This window comes from Boleophthalmus pectinirostris, unplaced genomic scaffold (genome assembly GCF_026225935.1).
Source record: "Boleophthalmus pectinirostris isolate CB_2022bp ecotype Guang Dong unplaced genomic scaffold, ASM2622593v1 HiC_scaffold_18, whole genome shotgun sequence".
Lineage (NCBI taxonomy): Eukaryota > Metazoa > Chordata > Actinopteri > Gobiiformes > Gobiidae > Boleophthalmus > Boleophthalmus pectinirostris.
In genome coordinates this window covers 9,515,279-9,531,111 of record NW_026571133.1, presented here as the reverse complement: position 1 = coordinate 9,531,111, position 15,833 = coordinate 9,515,279, and the positions used below count along the sequence as shown (strand labels likewise).

The 15,833-nt window shown below is 36.6% G+C and overlaps 1 protein-coding gene across 1 annotated transcript; it reads left to right on the top strand.

Moving 5' to 3' along the window:
* The first annotated feature begins 1,644 nt into the window (after positions 1-1,644).
* On the top strand, positions 1,645-14,233 carry LOC110165046 (sodium- and chloride-dependent GABA transporter 2-like). The gene is made up of 15 exons (XM_055153721.1): positions 1,645-1,806; positions 1,938-2,117; positions 5,467-5,601; positions 5,680-5,820; positions 6,227-6,314; positions 6,943-7,060; positions 8,212-8,346; positions 8,644-8,747; positions 10,052-10,176; positions 10,267-10,379; positions 10,559-10,696; positions 11,385-11,487; positions 11,805-11,905; positions 12,035-12,205; positions 12,519-14,233. Exons 1-15 carry the CDS (start codon positions 1,800-1,802, stop codon positions 12,660-12,662), a joined length of 1,803 nt encoding a protein of 600 aa, XP_055009696.1. The 5' UTR covers positions 1,645-1,799; the 3' UTR covers positions 12,663-14,233.
* Positions 14,234-15,833: the final 1,600 nt, after the last annotated feature.

Sequence of the window (15,833 nt, the reverse complement as noted above, 5' to 3'; positions counted from 1 at the left end):
ACCAGGACAGGCCCAATCCAGTGTGAACTGACCTTAGCTGCTTTTACCCCTGATGGAGGGAAGAGAGGGAAGAGAGGGAGGAGAGGGGTAAGGGGGGAGGAGGAGGAGGAGGTGAAGAAACCAGATCACAAGGTTCTGGAAGTGTGCACCTAATCTGATGTAATGACATAAGAACCATCGTACTCCTGTTTGGACGTGACACTGCATATTTTAACTTATTACTACACAAACGATTCAGACTTTTGTGGAAATATGCATCCAAAGATATCCTCAAATGTGTGGAAATCAAATTTAATTATTTTTACATATTATCTTACTGTATTTTTTTCTGTTTTTAACATTCAATTATTTTGATTTGCCCCAACAGATGTTTAACGTTTTGGGTAATTGTTCCTTTGCCGGCAGCTGCTGATCTGATTAATGTCTGATTTCTTGACTTTTAATTGACTTAAAGGACTAAACTGCACACTTTGATCCAAGTAATCAGAGATGATCAGAAAGAAGGTGATTTTGCTGTTTACTTTTCAATTTAATAATATTTCAGATCCAAAAATTCTATAATAATCAGGTTTTTGCAGTCAGTGTTTCCTAAAGGGTCAGTCCAAATCATTTATTAATGTATTGCGCGTAACTTCCTTAAAAGCATCTTAACTTTATGTTGTGTCGAATTAAATGGGAATTAATCAACAGACAACACCACATAATCTCCAAACAAAATATTAGTATAATATTATATTTATTACAGTATAAATCCTACATTTGAGACCTGAGTGCTCAAAAAATGTCAGTTTTCACGTACCCCCCTGTTCCCGCCCACAGCCCTATAATTTAGACTTTTTTACACTCTTTCAAACTCATATTATTTAAAAAAAAAAAAGTTCCCATTGAAAAAAAGCACCATAAATTAATGAAAATGTGATGTTTGCTCGTTACAGTAAAATTCCTTCACATAGACTCAGTACAAGCAGCAAAGTATCTGCAGTTTTATTATTATTATAGCGTTTTTAGATCATTATTATTTGGTTGGTGAGTTACAACGAACTAAATGTAATGTATGTGGTATGTTACAGTTAAAAGTAGTAAAGAACTGTACATTACGTATACATTGTATATATGCAGCTGTACTTTTTAAAGAGGATACTTCTTACTTCAGTAAATTTTTAGCTGGATTAAAAAGTAAAAGGTTTTTTTTTTTATTATTACTATTTGAGACCTGCTGAAAAGCCTTATTTTCAAATGTTCTTAATCTGAGCAAAGAAAATATGCAAATAAAAACAGCTAGGCAAAAAAACTATCATTTAATTTGTTTCTGGTGGACAAAATTCAGAGCAAATCTTTATTAAAATGACTACATTTGAACCTTCATTAGACCTCAATATCTGGATCAAATACTTTTAATTTTTACTCTACATTTACCTTAAGCATTTTTTTTCCATGTGATACTTTTATGTGAGTATTTTTGCCCCAATATCTGTATTTTTACTTAAGTAACACAATGTAGTACGGTACTTTTTTCACCACTGGATAAACCATAACATGTCAAAACATCCATAAAATTGTTTCAGCATCTTTCTGAAGTCCTTTTTTTTTTAATGAGGTGATCAGAAAATAGCGTAATATGGACCCTTTAACTTTTTATAAATCCATCTTCATGATGTGGGGAGACCACAGACTGGAGGCTGGCCTAAGTTTAGGATTACCCACCCCACCCCACGGGGCAGTTAAATACTAAAACTCCCACTCTGCCTGGAATATCTCAAGAGACTCTTTGAAGACACTACAAGGAGGGTAGCTTTGCCATGACAGGTAGGTTGAACTCACAATGTTATTTTGCCTTTTGTATGTTTTTTAAACAGTAAAACGTGACATATATTTACACCTGTTTTTCACTTTCCAACATTTTAAAAAGTTTCACCTTTGACTTTTGACCGCTGCAGGAGAAATTGTCAACTCAGGCCAGTCCAATGGGTCCAGTGTGCAGCCGGCTTCTGTGGAGAAGATGGAGGAGAGGGGCCAGTGGAGTAATAAAATTGAGTTTGTGCTGTCTGTAGCTGGGTCCATCATTGGTTTGGGAAACATGTGGCGCTTCCCCTATCTGTGCTACAAAAACGGAGGAGGTATGTGCTTGTCAATTCAATACAACTTTATTTATAGAGCAGCTTGAAAACAACGAAAGACCATAGACTTAGAAAAGCGTTATTGATCAGCAAGGGAAATTACGTCGACACAGTAGCTCACACATCACAATAGATTATAATAATAAAGAGAAAAAATATAAATGTTAATAATAAATAAGCAATAGACATAGCAAGAGACTGGTGTCCAATAAGGCATAATTATATAAATGTTACATGTACAAGTAAAATAAACTGAAATATAGAAATAAAGTAGCCAAAATATGTAGCAGTGTATGTATGTATGTATGTATGTATAGAAAAGGTCTTAAGTTATCGCATTTAAATTAAGATAAATTAAGCCAATTGGAAAACGTGCATTTTTAGACTTGAAATCAGAAAGTTTTGTACATTCATTGTAAAATCTCAGTTACAATGCATGCAAAATGAATTCACTATTTAAGGTAATTTGTCAGACAATCAGAGGTGGCTCTACCATTAGGCAAATGTAGGCGGCTGCTTAGGGCCCCCAAACCTGGAGGGGCCCCCAACCAATTACCCTCAGTGCCTCTAATGGCCAAGGCCTCAGAGCAATTTAATTTTCTCTCAATATGACATTAATAGAGTAGTTTACTTATAAACAATAATCATAGGGAAAAAAATAATAATAATCATATGTAATGGATGTAAACAAAAATGTAATTGTTGTAGCAAAAAAATAAAACTACTTTCAGTTCTGGTGATCTAGTAGGCAACCTAACTAATAAGACAAGTTTTCAATCCACCATAATTCAAATTAATATAGATGTGCGTTTCGCAAGAACAATGGGGAAAAAACAGACAATGAACATATATATAAAAATAAAAAAAAAAACTGAAAAACGGTGCATTATAGTAAAGGCCCCAAACTCAAGTTCGCCTAGGGCCCCCAAATTTCTAACTCTGTCTCTGCAAACAATGGGGTATTTTCATTTTTGCAACCACAGACTGTATAAAGAAGTGGAGTAAGGGAGTGTGACATCACCCACAGTGTTCAGCTCCAGTCAAATGAAGCTCACCGAGGCTTACAAATTGATTTATAGGGGCAAATTTGGAGCAGGGTCTCATATTAGGGTTAGGAATTTATTTTCTGACAAAACAGAGAAATAAAAATACCAGGATCACTTAGAGCGGGTTAATATGAACATTTTAAGACCAAAATGACGAGGCTCACTGCAGCAGTTACAGAGAGAGGTTGGACAGTTTAAATTGGGAAAAATTACAATAACTGGAGTCGATTCAGCTGGAAGTAGTAGATATATAGTCTATTGTTGCAACAGCAAAGTACAATAACTGCTGTATAATAGTATTTTTTTTTAAATGCAGATAAGTAAGGATTCAAAAATAGCCCTTGAAAGTGAGTGTGATGTAGTTGCGCGTAAAATTACCCAATATTATCGATCGCAAAATAATTAAAATTAATAACTAAAAAATAAAGCTTATGGTATTTTTTTTTCCATTTAACTAATTTGCTTTTTGTCATTTTAAAACTACAACAGTCTCCAAATTCTTAATAACTGTCATAACAACTTGTCATAACTGCAGATCAAAATCACAAAAATGCACATTGATAAATACTAATCACTTCTAAATACTACTTATTTTACGGTAAATACTGATCTCTACTGAAAATGTAAACAAAAAAATGTATTCATCTTTTGTCATATTAAAACTACAATTAGAAATATTGGGAGAAATAACTTGTCACTTAGTAAAACTTGCGTCTCCACATTCTTGGTCTAAATGCCTGGTCTAATTATGAGGAGGTGTACTTCATGTTGGCATTTGCTTGGTTAGCTGCTGTTTCTCTTCACGGGGGGGACGTGGGTCAGGACTTGTGTGTTGGGGTCAGACAGCTGTTGTTGCCTTTTTGCTCACAGCATAGAGCCGGAAATCTGACCATTTTAAATACAAACAAGAGACCAAGAACACCAAAAGATCAGACTCAAATGTAGGACACATGGACTGTTTATATACAGTCTGTGGTTGGACATTTTTCTCTGTCTGGAGTAATCATTAATGAGAGCTCGTTTGAGTTGATTAGTGCAGGCAACTGTGTTCAGCAACACAGTGCTCAGTGTCCTTTTAAAACAATAAAGCACTTTTATTACATCAACACAACACATTTGATTATATGAACAGAGTAAATGTCATATTAACAAACAAAAATATTAATATAAATCTTGTGTAACCAAAATATCGTGGTATCGTATCGTCAAAGTTCTAAAAAATAATATTGTGGACCATCACAGTATATCGAATTACAAGACTCTTTGCTTAAATTAAGAGTTATGGTGCAGCAATGCACAACACACAAAAAAGACAGAGGGAACTACATAGACCATGATCCTTTGCTCCATTTCAGTGTAGACTACATGAAGAAATAACAGTTCTAAGCACTTTTAAGTCTTAGTTCTTTGGATTAAGTCTTTTTAAGAGGAAAAAAAACGCATATTCACAGTTTTATTTGCAGCCTCCACAAAATATCACAATAAATATCGTACCGTGAGATGTATATCTTGAAAATATCGTACTGAGAGATTTGGATATTGTTACTTTCCTAATCGTGAGCTTTCCCATCATATCGCAATAAATATCATACCATGATGATATTGTATCATGAGACTTGGATATCGTTACCGCCCTAGTAGTTTAGCAAGTTTCATATTAAAAAAGTTTGCAAGAATAACTAACAACAATAAAAAAAAAAAACATTCAGAGTCAAAATATAAAATTTCTCAAAATAGGAGTTTGCCTCAGTGATGCAGTGCAACATAAAACTATGAATAATAAAACTTAATATAATAATAAAAATCTAGACTAAAATAAAATAAAGGCATGCAAACAACAAAGTGCCCAACACGTCTCATTTACATAGACATCCCTCGCAGTTCTAATGTAAAGACAAGTTAAAATATCACATGATCACAATAAAAATCCATTAAACGTCCATCTCATTGTGAGTAGGCTTGCCTCTGCACAGATCTGACCTGTACCTTGTCCTGTAGTGTCAACTGATTGTCTCTATACTGCCAAATATTCTAGGCAAAATAATAACAGCAGGGGTCAAACTCTCTGTCAGACTGCTGCATACTAGTTGTAGTAGTAGTATTAGTTGTAGTGTAGTAGAGATGCCTGAGCTTATTGTCATTGTGTCCTTTGGCAAGACACTGCTTAGTATGAATGTGGCATATCAGTGACAGGTGAGTGAACTTGAGTGAATGAATAATGCACTGAAAAGTTCTCCGAGTGTCTTGAAAGGTACTTTATAAATCCTTAAAGCCTTTTTTTAGTAATATTATTTTGCCTTTAGGTGCGTTCCTGATCCCGTACCTGATTTTCCTGTTCACGTGTGGAGTCCCCGTCTTTTTCCTGGAAGTGGCTCTGGGTCAGTTCACAAGTGAAGGAGGCATCACGTGCTGGAGGAAAATCAGCCCTCTGTTTGAAGGTCTTTCACTCATTTATAACAGTTTTATATATTTATTTGTAGATTTAAACATATTCACGCTCCCCTCTGTCTCGGCAGGTCTTGGTTATGGCACACAGGTCATTGTGACACTGCTGAACTTCTACTACATCGTTGTTTTGGCCTGGGGCATTTTCTACCTCTACTTCTCCTTCTCGTGGGACCTGCCTTGGTCTTCATGCAACAACACTTGGAACACAGGTGAAGATGTTATTATTGTTATTTTTCTATTTTATTTATTGATTTATTGAAGTGCAGAGGATGTGTTGTCACTTGTCCGGGTTTAGTTTCTGTCAAGACTTTGTGTTTAGTCCCATTTTCGTTCTAATTTCTATTTGGTGTGTATGCAACTTTGAGTGCCTCCTGAAACTATAGATTTCTTTCCTTAAAACTAAATTCACATTTCAGCTATCTATCCTTCAAATAACTACAGAACAGCATTGTGCAAATATTACAAATTCATACATGTATAAAAATACAAAAAAGATGAACAGGGTTTATTTTTTCGTGACTTGGTGGTTTTAGGGGAAACTGGTCACAATAACAGGGTTGACCAAACACTTCTAAAAAGACACTGAATATTATGTTTTTATTTTTTATTTTTCAGCAAACTGTGTGGAGTTCCAGAGAAGAAACTCATCAGCCAGTCAAACCTTCTACATCAACACCACATCTCCAGTCATTGAGTTTTGGGAGTGAGTTTTCATTATTATTTTATTATTAGCTTTTTAGTATTAGTTTATTATTAAGATTCTGTCACCTGTATTTTTTTTAAGTCACCTGCCCTTTCTCTGAAATTATAACAGCAAATTTTAGAGATGAGTTTTTGACTTTTTCTGACCAACGTTGTGATTAGATTTGCAATATGATTCTGAATCTCAATGGGAACTTTTGGTTAAATAAAGTTAAAATAAAAATAAATCAAATGTTCAAAAAGTATAATTAGTTTCAAGGTGTTTAGTCTTTAACATTTGAGAGGAGACTTAAATGTGCATTATGTAACTTTTTGGTTGGGGAGACGGTCACCCTAATGTTCCACAGTATGCCATTAAACTGATCTACCTTACATTTAGTCAATTACTAATTAATAAACTAATACAAGAATCCCATGCATTTCAGATCAGGTTTGTGAAGGTTTAAACAGGATTTTTCTGTTATATTATCTAAATAATTGCAGCCTTTGTGATTTGATAATTGTGTAAACTCAATAGCAATTATTATTTGACTGTGATATATTGTTAGCCTAAAAATGGTCCACTTCTATGTGAATTGTTGTGTTTAATATTTGTTTATCACTTGTGTTTTTGCAGGAGGAGCTCTGAGGATTTCCTCGGGCCTCGACCACATGGGCTCTCTGAACTGGGACCTGGCCCTGTGCCTGCTGGTCGCTTGGATCATGTGCTACTTCTGCATCTGGAAAGGGGTCAAATCCACAGGCAAAGTATGTCCTCCAGATAGTTTGAAAATACAGCTTTCAATCATTCTAGTCCAACGAGGTTCATTTGGTCTTCTGATAATTTATTTTTATTAGGTTCTTTTTACGGACCAAGAGTTTGTTTTCATACCTGATAGTTTCGACTGCTTACTAGCGGTCTTTCTCAGAGTCACGTGATGTTGCTGTGACGAGTCCGATCAGCTGGTTTTGGCGCTGTCTTCCTACCGGTGGAGGCAGAATGACAGCGCCATCTGCAGTCCAACTTTTTCAGGACAGTATTCCAAGTGTGTGAGAGTAAAAAAGCCCCCTCGTCCTGGTTTATAGTCACGTGGGCACATTTCGGTATTTCAATTTCAGCGAACAGCAAAGGCGTGCACACGAGCAACAAAACACAAAGCAGAATAGGAACAAATCAAATTGGACATTTCTGCCCACTGTATAAGAGAGACACACATTAAGGACTGGGACAGAGCAAACATCATTGGGACAGAGGAAAACAGACATCGTCGCTGGATTAAAGAGGCAATCGAAATACAGAAACGTGACCACGGGACTATAAACCGAGACGAGAGGGCTTTTTTACTCTCACACACCTGGGATACTGTCCTGAGGAAGTTGGACTGCAGATGGAGCAGTCGTCTTGCCTCCTCCGGTAGGAAGACAGCACCGAAACCTGTTTAAATCACCTGACAAGACACGTCATAGCAACATCATGTAAGCCTATTCTGCTTTGTGTTTTGTTGCTCGTGTGCACGCCTTTGCTGTTCGCTGAAAAGACCGTTAGTGAGCAGTCGAAACTGTAAGGTATGAAAACAAACCCTTGGTCTGAAAAAAGAACCTAATAATATATAATTTCAGTTCACATTTTCAGTTCAATCAATTATTTAAGAAACATTGTGGAAGTTTGTAGAGGAGGCAGCTGATATATTTACATTTTATGCCATACAGTGGAATATTATAACCAAAGGAATGTTTCTGTGGAACAAGCAAAATAAGGCCACGAGCATTTTCTTCAGTGCAATAACAACATCTAAAAAAAAAAGGAAAATAAAAAAATAAAAAGGAAACAAACTTTTTTGTCTGTTTTTTCAATAAAAAGTGATGAGATGGGGATTTAAAGTGCAGGTATCTATTTTTTCTATCCTTTTTCTTCCCAGGTTGTCTACTTCACAGCCACATTCCCGTATGTGATGCTGATCGTGCTGCTGATCAGAGGACTTACTCTGCCCGGAGCTGCGATTGGGATCCAGTTCTACCTCTATCCAGATCTGGGACGATTGGCCGACCCCCAGGTGCTGTTTTACTTCTCTTGATATTTGAGTTTGAGAGATGTGTTTGCACAAATAAGCACTTCTCTTAAAACACACACAGTCACAAGGCCTTCTCTGACTCTTTACCTCAAAGTACAACAAATCAGTGACCCATAATGTATTCTTCACATGTGCAGGTTTGATGCTTAACCAACGACCAGTCCTAGTATTTTCCATTGACATGAGTCAATAATTAGCATCTTAGTGTGGTAGCATATAGCACGTGAGCTATACAATGTAAACAGAGATTTAAATGTGCTGCTTCTTGGTTTATTTCAGGTTTGGATGGACGCTGGCACTCAAATCTTTTTCTCTTATGCCATCTGTTTGGGTTCTTTGACTGCTCTGGGCAGCTACAACAAGTATAACAATAACTGCTACAGGTAAATACAGGGACATTTGTGATGATTTGATTACTGTCATGGAAACTGTCATCATATTTTTGACTTTTACTACTACAGAAGATTCAACATTTGACATTAAAATATTTTTGAAAGTATATCCATTAGGGGTCTAACGATATCCAAGTCTCACAATACGATATTGTCACGATATGAACCTCACGATACGATATTTATTGAGGGAAAGCTCACAATATGGTGGGGAGGCTCATGATTAGGGATGTAACAATATCCAAATCTCACGGTACAGTATTTATTGTGTTATTCTGTGGAGGCTAACAAAACTGTTATTATGGTACTTTTTCCTTGTAAAATGCCTTGACAAGACTTAATCCAAAGAACTAAGACTTAAAAGTGCTTAGAACTGTTATTTCTTCTTGTAGTACAGTGAAATAGAGCAAAGGATCGTGGATCGTTTTTTAGCTATTGCTGCAACGTAACTTAATTTAAGCAAAGAGACTTGTAATTCAATATATTGTGATGGTCCACGATATTATTGTGAGAACTTTGATGATACGATATCACGATATTTGTTATTATTGTTACATCCCTCATATCCATACTCTGGCCTTAAACCAAAATCTTCAGAATAGGTCTTAATCTTAATAAGCAAAACCTAACCACGCCCTGCGGATTCATTTACAAGACTTTATATAAGTCTGGACAAAACGCGTATGGACAAAACACAAACTTCCACAAATTTCCACAAACTTCCTCACTTCTCATCCCTCTCTCTGCTTCTGCCTCGTCTCTGAAAGCTTCAGAATACAAAGTTCTGAATTTTTGGACATTTAAAGTTATGTTTCTCTCTGACAGTAGCTCAGGTGGTTGAGTGTTTGTTTTCAAATCTGAAGGTTGGAAATTCAAACCCCATTCTCGACTTAAACATCATTGGTTGAACCCAGAGTTTGGCGGTGTGATTCCAAATCCCATAAATGAATGCTGTTGTTGTGTTGTTGGGCAAGATACTTACCCCAATGTTTTGTTAGTTTTAGTTTTTTGTTTTTTGTGGATTTATTAATACAAATATTACCCTTATTAACTGTATTTTAAGTCGCTCCCAGTGTTTGTGAATGTGTGTGTGCATGGGTGAGTGGTTTCTTTATGTAAAACACTTTGAGTGTCTTGAAGGTGGAAAAGTGTTCTATAAAAATCATTATCGTTACTATTATTTATAGATCACAAACGTAACTTCCTACCTACTAATTTAACTGTCCAAATGTCCAAACCATTCCACTGTAAGATTTCTGATACTGACTAAAGACACACTCATGTTTGTGTTTCAGAGACTGTCTGGCCTTGTGCTTTCTGAACAGTGGGACCAGTTTTGTGGCCGGTTTTGCCATTTTCTCAATTCTGGGTTTTATGGCCTTTGAACAAAACGTGCCTATTTCTGAAGTGGCAGAATCTGGTGAGTTGACGTATTTGAAAGCTAATCTGTTTTTGTGTTATTTGTGTGTTGTTATTATAATATCTTGCCTCTTATGTTGTTTTTACAAAGGCCCAGGTCTGGCCTTCATTGCTTATCCTCGAGCTGTGACCATGATGCCTTTCTCTCCACTGTGGGCCACGCTCTTCTTCATCATGATTGTGTTTCTCGGACTGGACAGTCAGGTACACATGAGATTTTAATGTTTAATGAAATATTACAATGGTGCAGTGGGTTAGTGATCACCCTACAACCCCAGGCTTACTGGTTTGAACCTCACATAAATAGTTGTGTGTGTGTGTGTACATGGGTGTGTGTGTCACTGATGGTGCTCATTGGGGCTAATACCTGCGTGTCTCTTTAGTTTGTGTGTGTGGAGAGCCTGGTGACTGCCATTGTTGACATGTATCCGGCCGTGTTTCGACGCAAAAATCGCAGAGAGATTTTCCTGGCATTTGTGGTGCTCGTCTCTTTCTTCATGGGGCTCATTATGTTGATGGAGGTAACACACATTATTAAAGATTATGTATTTTATTGTGTCTTTTTATTACCATAGTATTCCCCTATAATAATTGTATAACATGTGCAAATACTTTAATAATTTATACATTAATAAGACCAAATTTTGTACCTTATAGAGCTCTGGATTGTGTGCCATACCTCATAGAAGTTTTACTTAGCCTGATGTTAAACCATTGTAGATTTTAAGATGCTAAATACCAAACTTAGCATTCATTCAAAACTACATTATGACACTATAGTATATTGTGATGAAAGTATTCAACAGGTTTGTTTACCTTTTTATATTGTTTTACTAATGCATCTCTATGCACATGTGGCGGATTTTACTACATTTTTGTCATTTGATCCTGAGCTCTCTCTTGTTTAAACATAAACACAGCTGACCTGGTTTCACCTCTGCAGAGCAGGACACCTGAGTCCTCTGCAGAGGTGAAACCGGTCCTCATTTTCTAAGAACAAGCAAATCTTGTTGGATAAATTTAAGAGCTGATGTTTAGCCCTCAAAATTATACCATTTCTATCAGTGCAATAATTGCAGCAAAGTCTAATTACACAAACTGTAGCTTGCTTATTTTAAAACACAAACATTACCAGTGAGGTTTAATTGGGTAATCATACATATATTGAGGACTATTGATTATTTCATTGAATTTTACTTCTCTTTTTAGGGTGGCATGTATGTGTTCCAGCTCTTTGATTATTATGCAGCCAGTGGGATGTGTCTCCTCTTCATGTCCATCTTTGAGACTGTGTGCATTGCGTGGGCCTATGGTAAGATCGTTTTATACCAATATAACTACCAGAGGGTGCTGGTGATACAGACATACTGTAGATGTATAGTTGTTGGTCTTTGGAAACAAATTCTGTCTGATATTTGACCATAGCCATTGAAATAGGGAAACGTGGCTAGAGAAGCAATTCAGTAAATGATTCTCATGAATTTTAGTCACGGAGAGGGAAAACATTTTGAGATGCTGTATTTTGTTTCAAGTTCTCAGGCTCTTAATTGAGAAAGATTTTGTGAAAATTATAAGCAACAAAAAGTAGAAATGTGTTAAATTCAACATCCAACACTTTTGTTATGTCAGGAGCCGATCGGTTTTATGACAACATTGAAGACATGATTGGATACAGACCTGGGCCTTACATCAAGTACTGCTGGCTGTTTCTGACCCCTGCCACTTGCATTGTAAGTTTCAAACCAGACCAAGTAAGGCAAATTAGGAGAAAGATGTAAAAATATTGTGTTTTTAACTTAGTAGTATTCTCTTTTTTTTTTCATTGTTGATCCCACATTATTTTCTGATTTGTCTTGCAGGGGACCTTTGCCTTCTCCCTGATCAAATACACTCCTCTGAAGTACAATAACGAGTACGTGTACCCATGGTGGGGCTATGTGATTGGCTGGCTGCTCGCTCTGTCCTCCATGATCTGCATTCCTCTGTGGATGGTGTACAAACTCAGCACCACACAGGGCACCCTGAGAGAGGTCAGTGCTTCACACATCCAGTGTCACTACGATCCAAAGTCACAGTAATAATAAAGATACAGTTACTTTAAACTGCTGCTCCTGTACTGCCCCCCTGTAACTGAACTGCTCCTTGTATATTTTACTGCAGTTTTTCCCAAATTGTAATACAGGTAAAAGTTGGGAATGTGTGGAAAAAAATCTGCAGTCTCCAGTTTTTCATTTGTCATATATCTTTTTGTCAATACTTCTGTACATGCATAAAATGTGAAGTTTGAACTTGTTAACTAATTTCTGTACCTTATTTTATTGAATTTTTTATGTTTTCCTTCAGCGCGTCCAGCTGCTCATCACTCCATCCGATGATTTGCCCAAAACCAAACGAGAACAGGAAAAGTTACTGGTCATTTTTGCTCCCGAAGACGTTGTGTCACAGAATGGATACCTCCCTGTGTCAGAGGCAGACTCAAACTTATAAAAGGTCAGACGTTAAAACTGAAGTCTCTCTCAGCTCTGATCTGCAACACCAGCGACCAGTTAAAAATGACAGCAGCCCATTGAACATATAAACATGGGTGTGACTGTATGAAGAAACCAGACCTGTAATGGTCTGAGCACAGTTGTTGGTGTTTTCAGGGACAAATATCATGTACATACTTTAAAGGTCCTATACATGCATCCCGAATTTCGGACTTCTGGTCATAACGCAATGCCTACCGGGAAGGGCCCTCCGAAAAAGTGAGAATCAAACCGCCATGTTTGATTTCCTAGTGGGATACTTTTATTGTCAAAGCCGATCTTTTGAACCTTATCGCTTTTGTTTCTGGTTCTGATAGTCTCATATTTTAGCAAAATCCCATCTGTCAAGTGAGAGATACAGAAGACAAGCAGGCCGAGCTCACACTTTCTTGTTCTTGTGGCTTTACAGCAACATCACGTCTTGATCCCTTTACAGTGAAAGATGTTTCTTGGAGAACAGCTGGTGCCTTTTGCTTTGGCGTTGACTTTTTAAATTTGTAACCAAGGTTGAGCAAGAGATGTGGATTTTGCTTTGTTGGCGCTCCACATACAAATTGTGTGCTGTAAACTCAGGATGATTTCGTAGGCAGTGAGGTGAGTGAAGGTTACCATTTTCGTCCTGTCTGTGTATCAATACTGCCCATCGCCATTCACTATTTTTCAATTCCGTTAGGAAGGGAAACAGTTTGAATGGAGGTTTGCAGTCACACACATCTGATTCCCTTTTGCAGTTATGGAGTTTGGAAAATTCGGAAGCCCATTTCTAGAGCCGTTTTCCGCTGTTAGGACATCCAACAACCACAGAATTACGATGTCCGAATCCTATAACTAAAAAATCATGACAATATTGGAACCAAAAACAAAAGCGATATGCTTCAAAAGACTTTAAAAGATTGGCTTTGTCAATAGGCACCTCCCACTGGGAAATCAAACATGGCGGTTTAATGCTCACTTTTTCAGAGTACGCATTGCGCGATGACCAGAATTCTGAAATTTGGGATGCATGTATACTAAACAAAATTCACTCTTGTGAGCTTTAAGTCATGTTACAGTGTTGTTACCTTCCTCAAAAACATACGTTGAATTGTTTCTGCATAGCTCAAAATACTGTTTCACCTTGTGATGTCATGAAGTTGTACTTTTCAAGATAACAGCTGTCTTTTACCTTTAGTTCAGTATAAATTGGCATTTTCAGGGTTGAAATTATCCAGATGATTCTAGTGAAGGTGTATGGAGTTTAAAAACACAGTGGAGCACTTCCTGTATTACCACATGACATCACAAGGTGAAACAGAGCGTTTTCAGTTTAAGAGAAGAACTGAAGGATTTGTGTGTTAAACATGTGTGAATGAAACAAAACACAACTCCAGGTCTGTTTGTGATGAGGAATCAACATTAAAACTTAGATCAGAAAATAACATAATATTGTCCCTTTGAAATGTAAATGACCATGTTACTATTTTACTATTATGTAGAAACTGTTATGGGGCCAACAAACCATTTTCCAGAGGGCAGTGCATGTTGGACCTGTTATTTCATACTTTTGTCATATACTTTTTGTACATCGCTGTTTCATATTTTGTAAAACTCAAGTTGAAGATGAAATTGTAAAATAAGTGATTAAAACATGATACACTTTTTAGACTGTAAATTGCACTCTAACATTGCTTTTATATTCTTTAAAAATGACTTGTACAAATGTGATTTATATAAATAAATTCAAAACCACTGATGTTGACAGTTTAAATCTCTACTTCTGACACTACTTATTGTTGTTGTGTTCTTGAGCAAGACACTTCGCTCACCTGGTTTGTGTTTATATTGTAATTATCGGTATAGGCTGACAGCACTTTTCTTCGCTCTACTTTTTGATCAGTTTGCCTTAGGTCATCTGTGGCTTTTTTTCTTTTTTTTTTTTTTTCCAGACCAGTTTTTTGTTTTCATACCTGACATTCACATTCAGTAGCTCATTTATGCATTTGATTTGTTGTTGACCGTCCAGTGTCTAAGTAGCTGTAGTAAATCTACTTTTTTCATCCTACTTTTGCAACATGGACTTTGCCCTGAATGTATGCAGACAGAATTATATTTACCAACACATAGGACTGCCACACACAGTACATAGACAGCAGTGGGCCATGTTTTGGTCTGTTGACATTTTTATCATATTTATTTTATGTATTAATTCATGAATTATTGTGTTAGTCACTGTGTCATAATTGGCTGTGGTTCGTTGAGGATGTCACTCTGAGTTTGAGTGTTTTTCTGAAAGTGTTTATGATGATGTCAGCAGAGCGTGCCGTGTGCAGAGGCTGAGGTGGACCGGGTCAGGCCTCATCAAACCCAGGCTAATGCGTCACCACCCGCTCTTCACTATCATTACCCATGATGCAATGCAAAACTGTCCTCGCACTCACCAGTCACCAAAACACCTGCATGTATTTATACTAATACTATGGCAGACAATGAAAATCAAGTAAAAGTAATTCACTTAAAGGAAAACAAACGGCTTTAGTTTCTGCAGTATTCAACTTCTCGCTTTCACATTTTACATATATCATAATAACTGTAGATTGCAATGCATTATGGGACAGGAAATCATTACAGTTAGTAAGAACGTTTTCTACAGCAGCCTGAAATACAGATAGTTCTTATCTTCATTAAAGTAAAGTACAAACTAAGAAAAAAAGTGATTGTATTTCTGTTAGAGGGGTTAGTGTATGGAATAACCTGAGTGATGATTTTAAAAAGTCTAATACTGTTGAAGCCTTTTAAAAAGAGTATAACGCATTGTTTTGAATGATATAGAGCTCTGGAACGAATGAATTAGGCATTAAATTTAGTTTGTTTTAATTTATATTTTGTCTCTTATATATACAGTAAGTCGTAAGTGAAATTGTAAATGTAAACTTGCTTTCGTACGCTGATAACAAGAGAATATAAAGTAGAAAAAAGCCATGTGGTATTAGAGGCTTTTAATTATTTCCTATGTTTTGAGTGCCTCCGTTTTTTCTACTTTGTATTTGAGACTGGTCCCTGCACTGAAGAGCACCAAAAGGACAATTCTGCACAATTTTTGTATATCCAAGTAGCACTCCTGCCCCCAAAGTTTAACAAAAAAATATATTTC

Bases quoted from the DNA above. Each gene is read 5' to 3' on its own strand.
- LOC110165046 (XM_055153721.1), top strand. The intron at 5,821-6,226 runs GTGAAGATGTTA...TTTATTTTTCAG, and splicing joins CAACAACACTTGGAACACAG to CAAACTGTGTGGAGTTCCAG. The intron at 8,748-10,051 runs GTAAATACAGGG...TTTGTGTTTCAG, and splicing joins TATAACAATAACTGCTACAG to AGACTGTCTGGCCTTGTGCT.